The 23,533-nt window shown below is 44.1% G+C and overlaps 1 protein-coding gene across 4 annotated transcripts in view; it reads right to left on the reverse strand.

The window, feature by feature from the left end:
• The window catches only part of EIF2B3 (eukaryotic translation initiation factor 2B subunit gamma), a 134,249-nt gene that overhangs the window by 47,443 nt on the left and 63,273 nt on the right, over positions 1–23,533 (reverse strand). For all 4 annotated transcript variants that reach the window (XM_045027176.1, XM_045027175.1, XM_045027177.1 and 1 more), the window contains one exon: positions 19,878–19,967. In XM_045027176.1, the coding sequence (XP_044883111.1) occupies positions 19,878–19,967 (90 nt within the window). The remainder of the gene's footprint in view (positions 1–19,877; positions 19,968–23,533) is intronic.

A 23,533-nucleotide genomic window follows, 5' to 3' on the forward strand; every position in this document is an offset into this window, starting at 1 on the left:
AACGTTTGTGTTATATATCCTGCCCTGTAATTTTTTAGGTTTCGCATATGGAACCATCTGAACCATCCCAAATCTAACCCTTTGATCGTCTCACTTTTGTCCTGAGCGAGAGCCCATGTGCTCTATCCGGCAATCTGTCCTTAATCTCCAAAACAACATAATTATATATCATCTTGAGGTAGCCATATTTCAGGAACTAATGAAGAAAAACTCTTCGTTCTTTAATCACAAAATCTCTCACCGCTAACCATTTACAGACTCTCTGTGCCATGGTCTCCGAGCCCTGCATTCTGACATACGTGTGGGTATGCAGATGGGCAGTTTACTAGCTTAAAATGTTTGCCTGCAGCTGTGCCATTCAGCAACGATTTCCTGCTTGGGTTTTCTGCTCTGTCCAAAACCGACAATCATGTTTTTCCCTCAGAGGCTGGCCAGGGCATTTATGGGATCCATTACCTATAAAATATCTGAGTATTTGGCACAGTCTTAAACAGTCTGAAGCAGAGAACAACCCAACAGAGTAGGACGTGAAAGAGGTGGAAATGGGGAAAGACAAAGTTTTGCCCTATTTTGGATGTTTTATTCTTTCCTGGCCATACTTTTACAGTCTTCCCAGCAGTCTCTGAAATGCTATCCATGTTCCTCACTTACAAGGTGGGCCAAACGCCGGTCACCTATCGAATATCTCACTCTCACACTGTTTAAACAGGATTTCATGGAACTGTTAAAGGGAATTTGCTTTTGGAAGGTCTTAAAATATTAGCAATAAGGCATTTGGTAATCAAGATTTGGAAATTTCTCTTGACATGTTTTGCAAATGTGGCTACTCAAAGTGGCCAGGTAAGAACATTTTTTGAGAGTCTGAAAAGAGCCAAACAAACATCTGGCCAGGGTGAGAATGAAGGTGAGGAATGAGAAATCAGAAGGATTAGGTCTGAAAAACCTTAATCAGGAAAAAAAATTAACAAGAAGTTGGGAGGATGCCAACTGGCCTGCATGTAGATTCAGGAAAATTAAAGAAGAAAGGGTTTCTGGCCCAGCGCTATAAAAAATATTCTTATAATAATAAAATCCTAAAGAGCAGTTACAAGAGCCTATGTAAAGAGTCAGAGAAGAAAGGATAAGCTTGTTAAATCTGGAAAAGGAGTCTCTCCTATTCGATCACCATGGCGTCTGTATTAGTACTGCCCTGACTCAAGCACCAAGGAAGGCCGAAACACACAATGAAAATGACATAAGGAAACCTCTACTGTCTCCAGAGTGAAGAAGTGAGGGGTAATGCAAAGTTAAGGGGAAAAGCCTGTCAAGAGCCATGGCTGGATGACTGTGTTCTGACACTCAACAGAAAAACATGGGGGCTAAGAAGCAGATGTACCTGCTTTTAAGAAACATTTGCTAAAACAAATGGACTTTCATAAATTGTAATTAAAGTAACAGGCCATTTTCATCTTCCATCCCCACGATTTTATTTTTAAATGTTCGTATCTGTCTGTTTTCATCTCGGCAGAAATAGGATTTCAATACAGCTGCCCAAGTGTTAGAAATGCTGCTCCTCTATCAAGTGTAAAGAGAGCGAACAAAATAGTGGAGCTCCAGTCCCACTGAGAATGATGGGAGATGGTGGCTCTTTTGAAAGGGGTCAATTCGTAATGACTCAAACTTTCAGTTATGAAAAATAACAGCCAAAAAATGACTATTAAACCCAAATACCTTCAAAAGCTACTCAACAGGCAGGCCAGGAGGAAGGGGGAAACAGGGGTGTAGTGATGTGTGTTTGCAGGTGATGTAGAGAGGAGGGGGGACGCTGGGATGCATGGGCAGGGGGAATTTGGTGGTGTGTGGACAGGGGAACATAAGGAGGTGCAAGAGACAAGTGGAATTTCAAGAGGTTTGTGTATGAAATCTTTAAAAAAAAATATCCAAACAAAAACTACGTTAAAATGGAGGTAAAGTTGAGAGCAATATCAGTAACTTGAGTTAAACTACAATACCAGCATGTTGCAATCATCCCAAAACCAAGGCATTCTAAACCTAAGAAATGCACAATTAAAGTTCCATTTTAAAAAATCCAAACACATTAAGGTATGGAACAGAATAGTTAGAGCATCCAAACAACCTTAACTCTGCCTTCTGATGACACCATGGCGTGGGGAGAGAGAATCCAATGTGTCTTTAAGAATCACTTTAATTTAATCAGGGTCCCACACACTAGAATGCCTTAATCATAATAGTTTGATTTTTGCATGGTGTTACTATAGGGCAGAGTTTAGGTTTCTGCTAGAGGAGAAACTTTCAGTTATGAAGAAGAGTAAGGAGAAAAATGATCATTAATTCCCCCAAATAGTACTCAAATGTAGCCTTCGCACAAGATCGCCATGAGTTTTAACTGTACAGAAAGTTAGAGGAGTCTGTGACAGAGCAGAGTTATGGCTGTTTGAGTGACCCGATTTTGCTGTGCATTTCTAGACATTCTCTCTCTCTCTCTCACACACACACACACACCCCCACCCACCCACCCCACTTCAAGCCACCAAATACAGCCACCTCTTGGAGGGAACATGGCAGCATTGGAGCTTGTGAAAACATTACATAAAAGGAAGTGAAGAACAATGGATCCAGCTGAAGCAGAAGGTGGAGTTGAGGCAGAATATTATCAGCTAACCTGGAATTTAGTCTGGGTTTGCTATAAAATGTGTGATGTGATTTTTATTAACCAAAACTGGTTAGAACCTTGATTTCCTGTGTCACAATACTCCTTAACATCATTAACAAAATAAAAATAAAAATCACAAACCACATTGCCTATTTAAATACATCATTTGATGTATTCCTCCCCCACCCCCCGAAAATGCATGAAGTCTAGGTGCTAGGATGGTACCACTGGCTTGATCCACAGCAGGAATGGAAGCACCCACAGCCTTTATTTCCCTGTGCTAGTTTTCACTTGCTGGAGATGTTTGTAACAGAAGTGTCAGTCCCATTTACTGGCTGTCATTCATTTATATTTTCCATGTTTAACATTAAACACCATAAAACAATACTAATGAGAATGTTCATGTTAATACACCACCCCTCCCCCCGCCTTTTTTTTTTTTTTTAATTTATCTGTGAGGAAGCGTGAAATCTACTGTTGTTGCCAGGACCCACCTGTAATATCTGTCACCCTTCTCCACGGTTAGTTCCTGGGGGGTAGGGGGGTTGTCTCACTTAGAATCAGCTATTTCCATAGGTGCAGACAGTGTTTATGATTCACAACCACAAAGCAGAAAGTTGTTTGTTTTCCTTATCTAGCATTGTCCCTCTCTTCGTGAGCAGTATGTTAGCTCTTGTACTGCTACGTAACACAGTGGGTCAGATTCTGATCTCTGTTACTGGAATGATTCCATTGACTTCGCTGCAGATAGTCCAGAGTCACATCAAAAGTAGAATGTGGCGCAATATTTCAAATCAGAACTTCTGGTTACAGTTCAAAGTCTCTACATATACACAATTGAACAAATCCTATGGAATATTACAGCATCAGCCAAAATGAGCGTTGCATGTTTACAGAGGATAATAAAGATCTAAGAAAAAGGGAAAGAGGAAGAAAATAGGGGGTGGAGGAAGAAAGAGGAAAGTTAATGATGAAGCTTGTAGGTAACATAGTTCATGGTTCTCATCGTTTAAGGGATAAAGCCAAATAACGTTTAAAAATGCCATGTAAGCCGGGAGCTCTCTTGTTGAATCTCAATGTTATTTTCTCCTGATCCTTTGATGGAGATTAAAAATTTCCATGTGAATACAAAGAAAGAAACAACAGTTAGCCTGAGATTTTCCCCCCAGCTTTGAATTCTCTGAACTAGAGCAGCAGCCACCATTCCCATCCCCTCCTCCCCCGACCACTCTCCCTTAAAGAAAAAAGTCAACTCACTTTGAAGAAAGAGACAAAACAAGGCCAGGGCAAGGAGGATTAGGGAAATGATATTTATATCATGGACCAAATTAAAATGTCAATGCAAGAGGCAGGCAAACAGCCCTTGCCATACAGACACGCCAGGCATGTTTCCTCCAGGAAACAGGAAAGCGATTTGAAAAGAGTTAATGCAGTCCTGAGTTAATACCACCTGCCGCAGACTCAACACCACTTAGAAGACCGTGTTTGGGTCCATTTCCCACAATGTGGTTTTAACGAGCACAATGGAAGAAGCAATTACAAGCCTTTTTCCCGTCTCCTTATTGATTCAGGGCAAAAAACGCTGGAATTTCTGAGACATGCTAAGAATTTGGAGCTAGCAGATGTGGGTTATATGCAGAAGGGGGAAAAAAGGAGCAAAAATTAAACAGCATGATCGGGGAGGGGGGGTTTCTGCTGCATTCTGCTATAAGACATTTTGCCCCACATCTCTCAACAACCTCTCCCCCTATTCGTTTTCCTCTAACCCAGTGGTTCCCAAACTTTAACAACCTGTGAACCCCTTTCACTAAAATGTCAAGTCTCGCAAACCTCCTCCTAAAAATGAATATTTCCAGGGATTTTCTCCTTTACCTGAGTAAAAATGATAAAAGCAGTGAAATATAAAATTTGTTTTTGTGACATGCTTATTACACGCTATTTATTATTAATTATTATCTATCATTACAGTATTTTTATTACATTATGAAAACGGCAACACTCTTCCAAGATCTCACTTTCGTAGCTTGTATCACTTTGAATAAGCCTGTTCTAAGACAAGGCTCCTATGTTTCATCAAGGAGTATCAGATGGGAAACAGCATGAAGGGATTTAAGAAGCCAACTCAAAGAGTTCCTCCTACACAAGCATTCAGGTCTTGAGCAGTCCAGGCAAACAACGCATGTTACAACAAAGCTTAAACTTGTTCTTCAGCATAATTTAAAAAACAAGACTAGCTGCCTATTTCATTTTAAAAACAGCAAAAAATACCCACCTCCCCTTTCCATTTCTTATAAGGAATCTTGAAGTTTAAATCTCTTCAGCGTGATAGATGCGCTTGCTTTGATCTGCTTAGCTCTTGGAAGTCCAGGGGCTCTGGGCTGCTGGCCACAGGCTGCCCAGGGTCCCTAGGGACAGCTCTGTCCGCCATTAGGGATTTTTTTCCCCCGAGAAACCCCTGTAACATTTTGCAAACCCCAGTTTGGGAACCACTGTTCTAACCCAAGACTAATTTTAACCAATAAAAGAACAACTCCAAAGAAACCAGGTGTGTCAATAAACTGTTAGGCAGTTCCTTGTACCTAACCTAATAACCAACAGTATTAACCAGGGCACTGAACAAACATTAGTGCTTCTTTCATTTTTGTCCCTGTTTTGCTACAAAAATGTTTGATGCAAAGAGAGTAAATCTTTATTTTTCAAATCTCACGTTAATTAGGAAATTTGTCAGTGTCTTTTATATTATTGGAGCTAAAAATCCACAAACGAGTCATGGAAACTTTGAGAAACATTCTGTTGAAAGACAATTTTTCCTGCCTGCTGCCATCCTCGTTGTCCCAGATTTTCAATAACTAAGACCTTCGGTTCTGACAAGTTGACCACCTGCATGTGACTCTTTCTACAGCCATCATTCAGCGTTCCTGCCTATCCTCGGGCTTTTGACCTTAGACCAAAGTTTCTGAGTGAATTTCTCAAACCCCCAAGATTGCCTCTAAAAATCTCAGGACTCTTGGTGGTGATGACTGGCCAGAGGGAGCACACATGCGATGATCACAGACAGCATAATCTGAAAGTAGGGTGGACTAATTATGGAAGGGACAGCGCGAAGGCAGGACACAGCAAAACTGTTCTTGAGTTCTATCAATGTTTGGGTTCACTTAGGCCAGTAGTCACATTCCCAGGGACCTACTTCAGCCAAATAACATTAAGAGAACTAGGTAGCTTTCTTAAAAACAAACCATGGAAATGAAGGTTCCTCTTAACTAAAAGCCCAAACCATTTGAAAGTATGCGTGCGTGCGCACACACACACACTGGGATCACCCAAACACCCTTAACTCTGCCCACCTAGAGCCACCCAGAAAACAACAGGAACACCAGACAGCTCCAGGTTAACCAAATACTTTGCCTGGGAATGCCAACAGCTTTTCAGAATTGCTCTTTAACGGAAGTCTCTGCTGCCCTTGAAGGCCACCCAGGGAGTTTGGCAGTCCTCACCAACTGCTCAGTAATGGATCGCAATCTTTCCCAGACAGCATCCCCTTCTTCTGCCAGATCAGCCCCACCTGCGGTTCCCTGCCAGCACCTCCCCCGCATCATGTGTATCTGAGCCACACACTGTCTGCAAACTGCCTGAGGGGCCAGGCTCAATTTGCAAGAGGCTTTCTGATATCACACCTAGACAACGTGTGTATATAACGCACCAGACAAAATGGTATCTGTACATCAAAAAATGGTGTATTATGTAAACTTAAGATACATGTGTATCCATTTAAATAAATGTATATAAAATACACCTTGAAAGATGTACCTATAGAACATATACACTTCAAAATATAGACATATCTATAGTAAGTGGATAGACGTATATACATTTATTGTTAATTTTATATTCTCACATTACATGTCTGTGTTTCGTATTTTTGCAAGAGCACCAAAAATATCTCCATAATCTCCACAAGCTAAGAAAGTACCTACTGCTTGTGAAGGAGCCGCGGGCTTTGCCGGCAGTAGGTCATTTCCCACTGCACCTGTCAGCTCTAGTGCGTTTCCCCATTGTTTCAGCTAACCCGGCCACAGAGCACTAAAGAAACGGGTTTAGAGTTATGAGGAAACCAAACATTTTTAGAAAAATCCTCAGAGAGAAACAGGGGAAATATTACAGTTTTCCTTAATTTTCCAGAAAAAAATCAAGCTTTGGCTGAGAGGAAATCGAGATCATTCAGGTGGATCAGACTGTTTGTGATGGATCTGGGGTGGAGAGAAAGGAACTGGGAGCCAGCCTCCAAGCTAACCCTGGGGGGAGGGACTAGTGCTCCCCTTAATTATTTTCCTAGTATAAACAGGGGGAAATTAGGTCAGTTTTTAATTCTAATGGGAGAAAAAAACCTGGGAGAGGAAAGTATTCGGCTATTCAATTCTCGGCTGTAAACAGGTACCGTATGCTGCCACGTCATACACAGGGGACTGTGTCATCAAGTGAGGAACGCATGGCAGGAGTAAATGGCCCTTTCCCACACAAAAATCCTGCCTTATACACAAGTGGCATGGTGTGGAAAAGAACAAGGTATTACAATGATATGGGGAGGTTTGTACAATATTGTCCAGGAGACAAAGATTAAAAAGCCTAGAGGAGACAGGCCTGATAGAGTCACACAACTGGCTCAAAAAACATACTAAGGGTTACATGGAGACAAAGTTCAATTGGACCAGGGGCTAATCGCTGAGGCTACAGGTAGCTGAATAATGCAAAAAGAATCCTATCAAAACTGCTTTAATTGTTAAGTGAATCAGCACTGGCCGTTTTCATGTCTTTTCGGAATTCACTTTCCGCCGTTAGAGTCAATGGGCCCGATCCTCAGCCAGAGTGCCTCCACTGGAGTTAATGGCTAAGGATCAGGCCTATTGAATCGTACTAGCACAAATGCTCATGGACGGCAAATTTCAACACCATACGCACAAGTATTTACAGAAACCAAATAGGAACATTTTCACTTCCAAGTATTTGTCACAGAGGTGCCTGCATGCTCACCCAGTCAGGGATCAGAAACAACACCATGTGACTTTGGACCAATCGTAACCAACCTGCATGGCTCAAATTTCAAATATGGCATATTGAGCTCTCACACCAAAGGATCTATGTATGATCAAGCCACAGAATTAAACTGACCCAATGAAATAAGCAAACTCATAGAAGCTGAGCTCTGCTTGTGGATATTCCACACACAGAAAGAGAAGTTGCATTCATCAGAGAAACGATTTGTTGAGAATTATTTGCTCAGGTCAAGTTTAAACAGTTGAGGTTTTTTCCATTTAAGTTTCAATAAAGGAATTTTGCATGAACAAGCTGAATCAATACCAGAAAAAGACGATGATCTGGCAAGTTCTGAGTCTTGTCACGCCTGGTACGGGGCAACATCTGATGTGAAAGGAAAATGGAGAAGATAAACACACATTTCATGTTCTAATTGCTTAAATGCACACGGCTGGGTGAGGTTGGGATTTTTTTCACTTGTTTGGAGAGCTACAATCTATTTGCTCTGTCTACATACAGTACACTTCCTGCAGGACCTGTTTGTTTATTTACCCATTTGGACCACAAGGAAAGTATTCATTATAAAGCCCCTCTTTAAAGCGAAGAAGAAAACATTCCAACCATACGGCTGACACATGTTAACTTGCAGGTATTCACAGAGCAGGTTCTGTTTTTAAGGCTGTACAAAGACCACCAAGCCGGGAGTTTAGCTCTGCCAGACCTCCCCCAGCCAGCAGCTCTTGCCAGAAAACACAGGTGACAGTCTGAATGATAAAAAGGCATTTACAGGGGGAAAAGGAAAAAACGCACTGGTTTAGTCTGCAGCACCTCAACATAAACTTGCAAGAGGCCTCTGTGTACAACCTACCACACAGACATCCAAGCGGGAGCATTCACACAAATTCACCCTCACCCCCAGTTTTAAAAGACCCATGTCGTCTCTCTGCTGTCCCGTTTTTTTCCACAGGGGAGGAGAAAAAGCCCGGTTTATTCCTATTTAGTTCAGCAGTGCAAAAGGCAACGGTTAGCTTCATTAAAAGTGAGCCAGCGGATCGAACTGGACTTTCACTACACAGTTTGTTGCAAAGGAAAGTAACTACACAAGGGCAAATGCAATATGGTATCTGCTTTCTGAAAACTCAGGCCCTAAGTTGCCATGTATGTTTATTACAGGTAAGTGGTGCCACCCAAAGTTAAGGTTGACCAACACTTTCCAGTAGAAGACCTTGTTTTCACTTGCTTATAAACTTTGCCAAACGTTAACCATTTCAGCTGAAACTACCCATAACAGGTGTTTGGCTCAGGCTGATATTTTTTTTGGAAAGTTTCTGCAAAAATAGTTCAATTGTTTCCAAGAATGAGAGTAGGGAAAAACATGTTGTTTTGTCCATGTTAAAAAACAAACAAACAATTCCCCCATCCCTTAAAAAAACAAAAACATAGTTGAGAAGCTCTAGCATGCCTCCATGCTTCGGTGCAGAGACTTGACATTTTTCACAAGTTCACCTTTGTGTCAGGGACGTGTCGTTTGCCAGCCCAATGAAAAAATGTCCAAATCTGGCCAAGTTATAAGGGTGCACACACAAAAAAAAAATCACAGTTCTCATGCTCAGAAGAGACTTTGTTTTTTAGCTAAATTCTTTTAAGGGTCGATCTGCACTGGGCATGCTCCACCCGCTCACAATGCCTACACGACGGATGGCCTGTGCAAGGGCCATTGCCTAGTCCAGTACTGAGAGGAGCAGCGAAGGAGGCTTAAAAGCGTATCTCGGTGCTGCGAAAGGTTCTGGCGCCAGCATGGAAGTCGGTACAATTGGGCCAGACTCTCTCAGCCTTAATTTCTCTTGCGGTGTAATGCTGAGGGCTTCTTCCTCGACCTAGAGTTCTCCCTGTGGGGTGGATGCGTTGCCCACTTACAGCTGTTTATGCCTGGTGCAGAGCTGGGTCTCTCTGCCCTGGAGTGGGGCCGAGGTTAATGCAGCCAGTGTCAGGGATGTTGATATCAGAGGTTCTGGTACCTTTGTTTCCCTGCTGGAAGTGAGCATGGTGCCCAGCAGCCAAGGGGCTCGCTGAGACGATAGAGAGGGTTACTCACCTTGTGCAGTACCTGACGTTCTTTGAGACGTGTCCCCCGGTGGGTGCTTCACTTCAGGTGACGGTGCGTCCTGGCGCCATTGATTGGAGGTTTTTCCATAGCAATGCTCGGCCGGGCCAGCTGTCTCATGGCACCTGTCTGTCCCATTGAGTGCACATGCGCAGCCCGCCCCCACCCCCCGGTTCCTTCTCTACCGTAGAGTCCTCGTATCAAACTCCAAAGTAGAGGGGAGGAGGGTGGGTAGTGAAGCACCCACAGGGACATCCATCTCCAAGAACCTCAGTTACTGCACAAGGTGAGTAAGCTTCTCTTCTTCTTCTTCTTCTTCGAGTGCTGTCCCTGTGGGTGCTCCACTTCAGGTGAATGTAAAGCAGTACCCATGAAGGATGAGGAGACTTTGGAGGTATATGGCTAACCAAAGTAGAGAGGACCGGAAGGCCAAGTATGCTATCGTCCCTGGAGTGTTGTGTAATGGCATAGTTATCAGTAAAGGTATGTTCTGAAGCCCAAGTGGTGGCTTTGCAAATTTCTGAAATGGGTACATTGTGAAGAAAAGCCACAGAAGTTGCCATTGCATGTATGGAATGGGATGTATTGCCCATAGGGGGTTCTATTTCCCTTGTTTTGTAGCACAGACTAATACAGTTTGATATCAATTTTGAAAGTCGTTGTTTGGATATTGCTGACCCTTTGGAATTCCGTTGTCGAGACAAAGAGTCTCGGTGATTTTCGGAAAGATCTCGTCCTGTCCAGGTAGAAGGCTACTGCCCGTCTGACATCTAGGGTGTGTAGTTCTGCATCCTGTGAGCACGTGCGCTGTTTGGGATAGAATGTGGGAAGGTGAATGGGTTGGTTGATATGGAAGGCTGATGACACTTCGGGGAGAAATTTTGGATGGGGTCATAATATGACCTTGTCCTTGAAAAAGATGGTGTAGGGTGGGTTGGCCATTAGTGTGCCAATCTCACGAACTCATCTAGTGGAGGTAATGGCTACTAGGAAAACCACCTTCATGGACAGGTGAAATAAGGGGCAGGTAGCCATTGGTTCGAATGGAGGTCCCATGTGGGGGTGGGAGAATGTATCTCCAGATAGAGGTTTTGTAGACCAAACATGAAGTGCTTTGTAATAGGGTGTGTGAAAACTGAAAAGCCCTCGATTGTGTCATGGAAAGTATTAATCGCCGTGAGATGAACTTTGATAGAGCTTAGCGATAGTCCTGAATTCTTCAATTCGACCAAATAGTCTAGTACTGGTGGTACATGTAACAATCTGTTTGTTTGAACACCACGTGGAGAAACGCTTCCATTTCTGCAGGTAAGCAGTGCGTTTAGACTGGCATCTGCTGTTTAGTAAAATATTTTTCACTTGTTCTAAACAGTGGAACCACAGAGGAACCACACTTTCAGGTGGAGCTTCTCTAGTTGTGGACATAGGAGTTGTCCGTTGTCCTGCAATAAAATGGGAAAGTCTGTGACAGACAGATCGACAGACGTAACAAGTAAGGGTACCATGTTTGTCTGGGCCACGCTGGAGCAATCAGAATGATTGTGGCATTGTCTCTCTTTATTTTGCATAGGACTCTGTGGATTAGTGGTATTGGTAGGAACGCGTACATAAGTGAATTGTCCCACCGAATTAGAAAGGCATCCCCTAGGGATTGGGGGCAGAGTCCTGCTCTGGAACAGAACCAGGTACATTTGCGGTTCCGGGGCATGGCAAATAAGTCGATGGAAGGGAACCCCTATCATCTGAATATTCGGTGGAGGGTTGTGGGGGTCATTTCCGATTCGTGTTCCCGTGAGAAGTGTCTGCTGAGGGTGTCGGCGGTGGTGTTTTGGCATCCAGGAAGGTAAGAGGTTGAGATGTCTATATTGTAGCAGCTGCACCAGTCCCATAGCATTATGGCTTCGGTGCACAGGGAGTTGGATCGAGCCCCCCCGGTCTGTTGATGTAGAACATGCATGCTACGTTGTCTGTCATGACTCAGATGGATTTGTTCCTTATTAGGGGGAGGAAGTGATTAGGGGATCCTTGTCTGATCCTGGGAGAAGTGATTTCTCCATTAGGATCATCTTCAGGCGGAGGTCCCGGTCTCGGTGGGCTCATGCCCTCAAGTTGCTGCAATGAACACACTTAGAAGGAATGTGCATCTCTCCAAGGCACCTCACATACTGAGTGTGTCCATCGGATCTAGGCATTGCCTCGCAGCAGAAGCCGCATCTCTTAAAACCAGGGGAACCTGGCATAGTCATTAACGTTAATGTTCATGCCCTGAGGGGGGAATATGAACTAAGGAGAACTAACAAATTTAAGTACTGAAGAATTTTTTTTTTAAAACGAACTATGAATCTACAATAAAAGAAAATTTATTTAACTACTAATTTCTATTTTGTTTATACTCTAGGGAGAAAGGGCTGTCACACTGCGGAGAGCTCCGTCTTCAGCCAAGGACAGTTGAGAAGGAACTGGAGGGGGAGGCGGCTGCGCACGTGCACTCAACGGGACAGACAGGCGCCATGAGACAGCTGGAGAGCGCATGCATGGCCCGGATGAGCACTGCTATGGAAAAGCCTACGATCAACAATGCCGGGATGCACCACCACCTGAAGTGGAGCCCTTACAAGGACAGCGCTCGAAGAATCCTGGAGGACAGCCAAGATCCTGGAGCTGAAGTTACCCTCATGGGTTGCTCCAAGAGGGGTAACTTGAGGCTCATATCTCAGGACTTTCGCATGCAAGACAAAAAGGAGCAGCAGATAAGACTTGCTGGGGACATGTGCTTCCCCGAGACAGAACAGGCAGCTGCTGTCTTCTTTCTAGGGTGGATTCAGGGTTTAAACCTCGAAGATTTGGAGTCCACCATAGCTAGCGGTTGTCTCACCGCACTGTACAGGGAGGTCTCCCCTCTGTCTGTTCTAACTGCTCTCTCTTTTTTTTTTGGTGTGAGGGTGGGGAGACACACAAATTATATTGAAATTGGAAAAGTTCAGAAAAGGGCAACAAAAATGAATAGGAGTATGGAACGACTGCCGTATGAGGAGAGATTAATAAGACTGGGACTTTTCACCTTGGAAAAGAGATGGCTAAGGGGAGATAAGATTGAAGTCTATAAAATCATGACTGGTGTGGAGAAAATAGATAAGGAAGTGATGTTTACTACATCTCATAAAACAAGAACTAGGGGTCACCAAATGAAATTAATGGGCAGCAGGTTTAAAACAAATAAAAGGAAGTATTTCTTTACACAACACACATTCAACCTGTGGAACTCCTTGCCAGAGGATGTTGTGAAGGCCAAGACCATAACAGAGTTCAAAAAAGAACTAGATAAATTCATGGAGGATAGGTCCATCAATGGCTATTAGGCAGGATGGGCACAGATGGTGTCCCTAGTCTCTGTTTGCCAGAAGCTGGGAATGGGCAAGAGGGGATGGATCACTTGCTGATTCCCTGTTCTGTTCATTCCCTCTGGGGCACCTGGCATTGGCCGCTGTCAGAAGACAGGATACTGGGCTAGATGGACCTTTGGTCTGACCCAGTAGGGCCATTCTTATGTTCTTAGAGAAAATTAAAATAAAGAAAGGAATAAAAAGGAATCAGGGATGAACCTTCTTTACTGAGGTAAGGTTTGAAAGTCAGAACCGGGTCAGATACAGTCCCCCTCACGTCTCATTGCCACGAGTGGTAAGAGGGAATCGAAGGGTGCAGGGCCGCTTAGCTCTTTACGTCCTCTTATGGGAGCATGAGGTGACTCAGGACACATGCGCGGCCCAGACACAGCCTGGTAGGCAAAAGATTCCAAGCGCGCATGCATGGGGTGCATGTGCAGCTCCAGTGGGATCCACACCGACATGGACTCGAGGGAAAACATGTATTTTATGGGGTCAGAAAAAATCTGCAGTACGATGAAGTCTGACAAGTGATCTTAGCCAAGAACCACATTTTTTCATATATTATATATACAATAAAAATGATTTGGGGGGGAAATTATAAGTAGGGCTATATTTGTTAAAGAGGCCTCAGCTTGGCCTCTAATTTACTGCCCACCATCAATTGAGGGTGAAAATGACAGCATTCAGCCGAGGAGGCCTCATTTGTGGGGACAATCAAGCAGTGAGCCATCTACCATAAATGCTATCCTTTGTGCCTGCAACTGACTGTGGGCACGATATTATTGATACATCCTGTGTACTATAAACACACATTGCGCGCGCGCGCACACAAATCCATACCTATTGCACAGACCCCCATTCTCCACTCTGCCAGCACAAATTCACAAAAGGGGTTTTGGGGTGTCAATGATAAGCTCTGTAAAGCAGAAAAGTTGCTGTATTATTTTTTTAAACAGAAATTCTGCCAGGGTAGAGCTTTGGAAATATTCTGGAAACGGAACAAATGAAAATCGACTATGTTATTTCACGTAGATCACTATTTTTCCACTGAAAGTTTCCTGGGGATTGTAAGCAAGCCAACGTTGAGCACGTACTGCATTGATATTAACACCTGCCTATACAGCATGCGTGCTCGAAGAGCACAGGCTCTGATCCTCCCTCTGCTACCGACTGTGCTCATAAGGGAAAAGGGAATAAGGACTCTTTTTCCATTTCCCCTGCAAGCAGCAGCAAGGCAGGATTCCAACCTAGTGCTCGAGAGAGAGTGCCAGAAAAGGGGACTGGCTACCGTGCTGGCCAGCACCACAGAGCCCCAAGGGTGTGAGGCCTGCCAGCTGTGGGGTGTGAGCATGCCCCCAAGCCAGCTACAGCCTCTGCAGCTGTCTACAATGTGCTGGCCTTTGCTGCATGCTGATCCTTTTAAGAGAAGCAATACTGTGCACTTCTCCTTGAGGTGCAGGTGTTCACCATGAGCCATCCAGCCCCACACTGGCAGAATGGCTCCTGTAATTAACACACGGCCAGCACTGTTCCACTTCTCCCTCACCACTCCAAGGGTCTCCCAGAACTAACAATTTGGCCCTCAAGTTATCTTTATCCTCATAAAGGAGGCTTTATTTTATTTATTTATTTTAAAAAAGGAAAAACTTTCTCACAGGTGCCATGTTTTGGATCCTGCATAGAGAAGCAAGATCTTCTATTGAGTCACACTGGTATCAGGGTCTAGGGATTTAGCCCAGTGGTTTGAGCATTGGCCTACTAAACCCAGGGTTGTGAGTTCAATTCTTGAGGGGGCCACTTAGGGATCTGGGGCAAAATCAGTACTTGGTCCTGCTAGTGAAGGCAGGGGGCTGGACTCAATGACCTTTCAGGGTCCCTTCCAGTTCTAGGAGATAGATAGTTATGTAGGGGTATTCTGCTGACTCACCATGGCACCAATACCGAGGTGGTCCCATTAGCTCCAATCTCTCACAGGCAGAGGGAACAGAAGGTCCTGCAGGGAAAATCCTAGGAACAGCCGAGCTCAGGGTAAATTTTAGACCAAGTCTGTTTCTTGTTGCTTAAGTTTACATTATAGGTAACTCCACTGGAAGACAGCAAGTTTGGACCATCTTAGTGTAATGTGTGTATTGTGCCAGGGGCAGAGTGGGACTGTCACAAGTTTATAGACCTGTTCCGCTGGAATTCAGAATTGGGATAGTGTTAGAGAGTTGCGTGGGATTTGGGGGCCATTTTAACTGCCAAAAAGATCAACTTTTTCACACACAAAGTGTGTTTTTCCTTCTGTGAAGAAATAAACCCTGGAAAAACCTTTCCCAGGTTTAAACAAACAATAGCAAGGGTGTATGACCTCTTGACTTTGCAAGGACACAAACAGTGCAGTATTTTCTGTACACATAATACATAAGACAAAAATAATGGCAGTTTTCACCGACCATCATTCAGATGCACTAGGGAACCTTGCTTTTCGGAAGCTCTAGAACTTGTTTTCTTTGCCAACAGACTTTGCTATAACATAACAGAACTTCTAGTGGGAATATCAGTTACTCATTCACATTTAATATATTATCAAGCCTGAAGTTCTGTGAGCTGAGTTATGGACTGGTTAATAAGAATTAGCGCGCTCATAGTATCTTCCATCAGATAGTTCTAAGCACTTTACAAACATTGATTAGTCTCCCAACAGTCCTGGGCAGAGGAGGAAACTGAGGCACAGAGAAATGAAATTACTTGCCCAAGGTCATGAAGGAAGGCGTGGTAGAGCTGGTAACAGAACGCCAGAATCCTGACACTGCATCCTGTTCTTGAACCACAAGACCCATGTCTTCTCTAGAAATCTTGCACTACTGGATGGCTTCTCTGGGGTGTGATCTTTTCATATCCAAAGCAACAATCATACTTCAACCAACTGTGAATTGGTTAAGCTGTTGTTAAAGGATATTCCCCCCTCTTTATAGCTGATGCTCACTTTAAGACATTCAATCAATTCAAATTGATTTAAGCGTCTCCCCATCCAAAGGCGCACTGATGTAATTAAACCAGTTTAAAACTCACATCTTCAATTAAACTGGCACTACGTTGTGTGTAGACCCAGGCCCCTATGCTATGTGGAATGACAGGCACTCTGTGCTCCCCAGGTGATCCCACAACCTGCCAGTAATCATAATCTTCCTCAGCAACATGCTGCACCATAGCTGGCCCTAGGAGCCGAGGTTTTAACTGCTAGGCAAGGTGTTTTCTGCTTGTGTATGTTAAAATACAATGAAAACAAAATGTGGATCCCTCACTGATGCTGCAACAATGAAAAAAGACAAGTTATTCCTACCACCACATCCCCAAGTTCCAATATTAACACAGTGTAAATATTGCAATACCAAGGAAGTACACTGTGTCAGTGCTTCCTGGCACAGTACAACAGCTTCACTGTTCACTTCAGGCCCTGCTGTTAGTTTTAACCACACTCAAACTTAAACAAGGCATCTGAGCTTCTCCAGCCCCAGCGCGGAATTGAAGAAATGTAAAATCTTAATGAAAGTTTTCTCTCTACACTGAAAAACAATCATATAAACGTCAGTACTTTTGAGGCAAAAATATTCCACAGGATCTTTCAAAAGTCATGGAATACTGCTACTGAGCATGGAAAGATCTGAGTATGTACTGTCCTTCCCTTCCCCCAGAAAAGAAAAACAAGCTGAGAATGCCCACAAGTGCCGGAAGCCTGAAAACCGGGTTATTCACTGTGGCAGGAATCCCATTTTCCAAGCATGGCAATACTGTACTGTGATTGGCTCTCTTGCAGTTGGTTATTGGTTGAATAATAAACATGTAGCTGAATAAAGCTAAACTAGCAGCCACCTGTGGTTGGTAACTGAGTTTTGTTATCAAGCCTTGAAAATGTTAACTAAATGGTCTGATACATGAAGCCAAGAAGTTAATCATAATTTAAAGGGCTTAGAAAATAAAACCTAATTTAAGAGATGTGGGCATGTTTAGCATACAGCTAAAGGACAGCCAATGATCACTGCACAAATGAAGAGGCCAGGGAGCCGTTACAGGCATGGAGAACAGAATTGGCATTTCCATAACAGAAAGTGCAATCCTGCTCTTGCTGAAGTCAAACCTTCACCTGGCTTCATGCTACAAGCCGTAAAAATATTACGAGCCAAATTTTCAAAAATGAGATCTAATTTTGCACAGGCCTTTTATGGATGCTGTGACATTATGAGTGTGATATAATATCTCATTCAAAGATGACAGGGCCAGAAAGAGTTAATTAACTCACCTCACCGACTGACCTGACCCATGGGTGAACCTTAAGGACTGGTTAGGAAGATATTTAAATGAATAGAGCTTTGAAATGCAGTCTGCATTGTTAGAGATCTCAAGGGTAGATGTTTGCTCAGGTCTTGTGAGGTAAGCAAACAAGTCTTGTCTATTGCTATAGTTTTAATTCAAAGATCAAAAAAGGAATATTAACATTTATGATGATACTTGAGTGAAATAGTATTATTGTCTATTTGTCTCTTTGAAGGTTGTGGTAACCTGTATCTGAACTGTTTAATGGATAAATTACTCTGTGCTAATTGCCAGGATGTTTGGGAGAAGGAGTTAAGCCTGTTGTTTTCTCAGGCGGAAAGGCTGCTGGAAATGTATAAAAACCCTGGGACACGATCCTTCTTCATCTCAAATCTGCTTTGGGTTTCAAGAGGGGGAAACCTTAAGCCACAAGGATTGAGATCCCCAATCATTGACTGGAGCCACCCTGAATATGGAAATTGGACTATAACCTATGGACTATTTCTAAAAGGACTTTTGGCAACTACAGGCTCACCTCTACTATGTATCTGAACCTCAAGAACTGAATTCAAGTCTGTATGTATATTGATCTTTTAACCAACACTCACTCTTTTCTTTTTAAATAAATTTTAGCTTAGTTAATAAGAATTGACTATAGTGTGTATTTTGGGTAAGATCTAAGTTATAATTGGACCTGGGTGTGTGGCTGATCCTTTGGGATTGGAAGAACCTTTTCTTTTATATGATGAGATCAGGTTTTCAGGAATCATCATCATATCTGACAGGTGTGTCTGGACAGAGGCCTAAGGCTGGGCACTTTAAGGGAACTGCGGGGTTTGGACTTCTAAGTGACCAGTGAGGTACTAGAGAAGCTGTTTTGTGCTGGTTGGTAAATCTAAGTATTGAAATAACCACCAGCGTTTGGGGTTTGTCTGCCCCGTTTTGTTTGCAGTTCACCCTGATTGGGGGACCTCAGCTGGCTCCCACGGGCAGCACCGTCACAGGTGCCAATAAAAAAATGCTGATTTCTATCCCTCTGAAATTATTATTTGTATACACACAGGGACCAGGACTGAGCTATGCGAGGCACTGATGGCCCAGAGTTTACCAGCTACGTTTAAGTCAAGACACAGACAAGGAGGGCACAATATAGGCAGTGAAAGGCATGAGACATCTAACATTCTCATTTGCGCCTGTAAAACTAAATGGGTTGAGGCCTTTGTGAAAATATGGCCCGATGTGTTCACTTAGGAAAGAAAGGCGCAAACTACGTTTCACTCTGATGTCATGTGACCCACAAACAAATGGCACCTGCCTTCCAAAATGAACTATAACCGAGCACTGGGAGCTTTGGCTGCTCCAAGTACCAGCTACCCGTGGCCAATCAAGATTTGTTACCAATGCCTATGATTAATTCAACTGATCCCAAGTGCCAGTCCCAGCAATAGAGAAGCACTACACTCAACAGCGGTGAGAGTCCCCTGGGGATTTGTCACTGATTTTCCATTTAAAAGAGACACACAAACAGTCCTGATCCTGCAAACTTTCCACATGTGGAACCTCCAAGCAATACCCAAGAGAGGGCATGCATCATGAGAACCTGTATTTGTGCCTTCCTTTGTGATCAAGGCCACTACAAGTTCCTTCCTTCCTCAATGTTCTCTCTCCTGTCAGTTTCTCTGCTAAGAAATATGGCTATGAATTCAACATCTAGTTATGACCTTTAGCCTCCATCTCACTTCAAAGGGGGAAAATATATCTGAGAACTTAGTGAACATTCACTATCTGGAGTGGGCATGACAGATGCCACAGAAGATCTAGGAACTGAAAGTCATCCCCAGGCTGAACTACTAGCTGCGTTTGGTTTAAGGTAAACACGTTGATTTTTTTTTCCTGTTTCATGAAATGTTATAGCCAGGATCACTCTCGTCTTCCATAAATGGATGTTTTCCTTACCCTTGGTGGGTGGTCTCAGAGTTTCCACATAGGAACAACACAAACTAAGAACACAGGATGCTACAGAAATAGTGGGTGGGGAGGAGGAGAGAAAAGGTGATTACTGAGCACGTACTGGAGAAAAAGAAATAGGCCGGAAATGTATTTACATCTCTACCCAGTGAGGAAACCCTAGAAGAAATGACTAGCCTAGGAAGTACAGCTGTGTAGGTAGAAGTAAGGGACACGGTGAGATTATCAGAACAGAGGCAAATTTGTCTGCTTTTTAATTCTGCTGTTGCGGGATTTAAAACAAAGGCTCAGAAATTAATAGAAATCAGAGCTTTTTAAACACAGCTAAGTGTTTGGACAAGTTATTTGATTTTAGAAACGGATGCAAAATGCTGCAGATAGACAGCTACGTATCACATTAAAGGTCTGGCATCACCACCTCCCTCTGCCCATTCCTTACCTGTTTTCTGCAAGGAAGTCCACCAGGTACTTCTTCAGGCAGTATAGATGGGCATCCGCCAGCCCTGTCCTGATGTGCATTCGAGGATGCCTGGAAGGGAAAAGAAAACAGAACTCACACCACAGCCATTTTTAAGAGCTCTACCTTGTTGTTAAAGCAATGGATGGTAAAAGTTTACAAGGGGCAAACGTATTCCTACCCACCTACTGCAGGCTTCACAAAGAGGCCATCACTGGAATCTGTCTATAAACGTACACCTGCTGGCTCTGCACTGACCAACTACACAGGAAAACACTTCCCCCCAAAAGTCATTATTTCTGCTACCTTTCCTTCGTAAGCGGAGATTGTACGCTGCTGGGGAGAAAGCCAAGGTAACAGGCCCAGCCTATTCCAACTTACAGCGAGTAATGTCAGGGTGCTGTCATTTAAAGACTAACCTGTGGGCACTGCAGCTCCAGCCCCCTTTAATGTCATACTCCTCTAATGAACACAACTCGCTTCAAGGAGGCAACAATTGTATTTCTTCCAACACCACGTTGGGGGGGCCTTTGAGAGAAGGGGGCGGGCTCACCTTTCCCACTGGAACACCACACTAGGTCACAGCTCGTGGTTCTGTGATGTAGTCACACAGAACAGGCCCTTGCTGACCAGCTGTGAATGCGGAGGTCCTACCTATGACTGGTCACAGCGAGAGCATTTCTGGTAACTCTCAGTATTCTCTATTGATTCAAATCTGTGTTAAGAACAAAGGACAGTTCACATCCTCTAGAGCAGTGAGGCCCATTTATCCCTTCCTCCTGCACACGGCCTGGCAATCCCCGTTAAGTGCAAAGGTGAAGAGTGGAGGCTGCCTGGGCTACAAAGGTCTAGTAAATACTATCAGGGTGGCTTGCCCTAAAGGCTGGAAGGCCTGGGGCCAGCCACCAGCCCACCCTGATTACTATGGAGCTGCACCTGGGAGAGATCAGGTGATTGCCCTACAAAGAGCAGCAGGAAGCTGCAGAGAAAGGGAGGGAAGCTCAGGAAACTGCACAGAGAAAGGCTCCTGCAGGGAACACGCGGACATCAGGGGAGTTTGGAGGCCAGAGCCCACGAGGCTCCTGGGAGAACCGAGACTGAGTTTGGGCTTGAGGCCAGAGCCAGACGGCTGAGTTCCAGCTAGGAAGAGCTGGGAGGACGGGCTGTGAGAACAGACTGGGAAGATGAGCTCTGGCTAGAAGATGCCAGAGCTAAGTTTGAGCTTTTGGGTTGTGGTGATGAACTTTAATTTGGGACCCTGAGGATTTTTGAACTGTTTGTAAAAGCAGCAAAGAGTCTTGTGGCACCTTATAGACTAACAGAAGTTTTGGAGCATGAGCTTTCGTGGGTGAATACCCACTTCTTCAGATGCAAGTGGTGGAAATTTCCAGGGGCAGGTTTATATATGCAAGCAAGAAGCAAGCTAGAGATAACGAGGTTAGTTCAATCAGGGAGGATGAGGCCCTGTTCTAGCAGTCTTGCATCTGAAGAAGTGGGTATTCACCCACGAAAGCTCATGCTGCAAAACGTCTGTTAGTCTATAAGGTGCCACAGGACTCTTTGCTGTTTGTGTTATTAAACCAGGTCCAGGCAGGTGTGGCTTTAACCCAGAGAGAAGCCTATGTACCGTTCTTAAGAGGTCCTGAAGAGAGGGAAACAGAGGCACGGTGCTGCAGAGTGATCTCTGGCCACGGAAGGGTGCCTAGAGGGCAGCCAACCCTATTACATGGCTCAAACAGAAGAGTGGAAACCAGGAACTCCTCAGTTAATACTGGCTTAGACACCAACTTCATGTGTGGCCCAGGGTCAGTCACAACCTCTGGGTGTCCATTTCCCCACTGGCAAGATGGAGACAATAGTACCCCCCTTTTGCATTGCGAGCGTTTACAAGCTGATCTTTGCGCAACATTTTGGAACAAATCTATTTAAGTCCAAGTATCATTATTACAAAATTACAGTCCTGAACACTACACAGCCAGAAGCAAAAGGCTATCCTGCTCACAACTCCATCAAATAATATCTGCTCCGTCAACAAGACAAACTGATGGTAAGTATCCAGGCTAGCGTTCAGACCTGGACAAGAACAGAACAATAGGCTGGCTAAAGCAGGGAGTCTCTTGATGAGGACTCCTGTGCTCCAGAGATCATCTAAGTGATCTGCAACAGAACAGAGCCACAGATGACATCTGAAGCTGTGATTATAATGTTAAGTGGCTGAAGCTCTGGTCTAAGCACCGTAAACCTCTGGTGAGGACAGCCACGCTAAACTAGACTGATAATACTATTCTATCAGAACAGGCCACTACGAAAAAAATGTGATTTAATGTATTAGTGCTTAAGCCAAGGTTACCTTTGGGTGAAAGTAACAAGAGGCAAGTAATCTAATCGATTCACAGGGCAGCAAACTCCATCAGCAGTTCAAAGGAGCAGGCGGTACCGAAGAGCCAAAGCAGGATGGCATCCTGCTACAATCTTTACAAGAGTAGGAAAAATGGGTCACAGCCACAAGAGCCAGCTGATAGGGAGAGAGACAAATACTGACTAACCCTGTCTTGAGCACCGATACACCCAGGTTTAGCAGCCTGAAAAGAGAAGGCAGCAGGCCTTTAATTATAGCACCAAAGTCGCATAGTATTTGCTGGGAGGAGCTGGTTGCAGCTGGGTAAGCGTTAAATAATTAATGCGGTTGGTTGGTTTGTTTGTTTGTTAAAAACCTTGCCAGACATTTCACTGGGCGGAGCATTAGATGGGCAGTGATTATAGCCGCCACTGTTTGAATTCTTTTATGTCACACATGAAACCTTCCTACGAATCGCACCAAGCTACTGAGCAACACATTAGTTCAGCAAATGCTACTGAATTTAGGGCTTGATCCTGCCTCACTGAAATGAAATGGCAAAACTCCCACTGAATGCAATGGTGCAGGATCAGGCTACAGTGTTACTACCGTGCGTATTTCCATGGACGTCAACAGGGCTCTCTCAGCAGTAAGCGCCTTGCGTGGCAGTACGTGTTTGAAGGATCAAGCCCTAGTGATGAGATCTGAGGGGCTCACTGGAGGGAAATCTACAATGGTGAAGTTACAAGAGGTCGGGGAAGATGGGGGATGAAAAGAGGCGGCTTGCAATGAATGAAAAAAGTCATTTCATTTCTCAAATTAGCGCTCAGTGGCAGGTGGCTCTATAAAATCCTGTGTTTGGATGTGTCTGCACTAAGTTCCCCAGGAGCAGTCAGAAAAGTCTGTGCATGCAGTTCCTCACGCACCACTCAGAAACGGTAAGCAGCACTAACAGCATTCACACAGACATCTCCCCTCCCACCGCTTTGAAAATGGAGCTCTACGCTTTTTCTTCCTGATAACCCCTCTCTCAGCATTTCCTCCCTCAGGGAAATCAGCCACTGATAGTGGAGATTCCTCTTGTTTGAAGAAAAAAAACGGACACTTGTTTGAACTGTAAACTAATTAAGAGAGACAACCACGAAGAGCTTAAGGTTCAAACCAGCCTTGCACTCCCACGGACAGTGAGGTAATTCCAGTCTGGGGTCAAAATCATAAATCTACAGGGAGCACAGGGAACGTTTAAAGCCGAAAAGTCTCTCTGCTCAGCATGGGATATTGCCACATTAACCCCACCACC

This window comes from Mauremys mutica, chromosome 8, assembly GCF_020497125.1.
Source record: "Mauremys mutica isolate MM-2020 ecotype Southern chromosome 8, ASM2049712v1, whole genome shotgun sequence".
Taxonomy (NCBI): Eukaryota; Metazoa; Chordata; order Testudines; family Geoemydidae; genus Mauremys; species Mauremys mutica.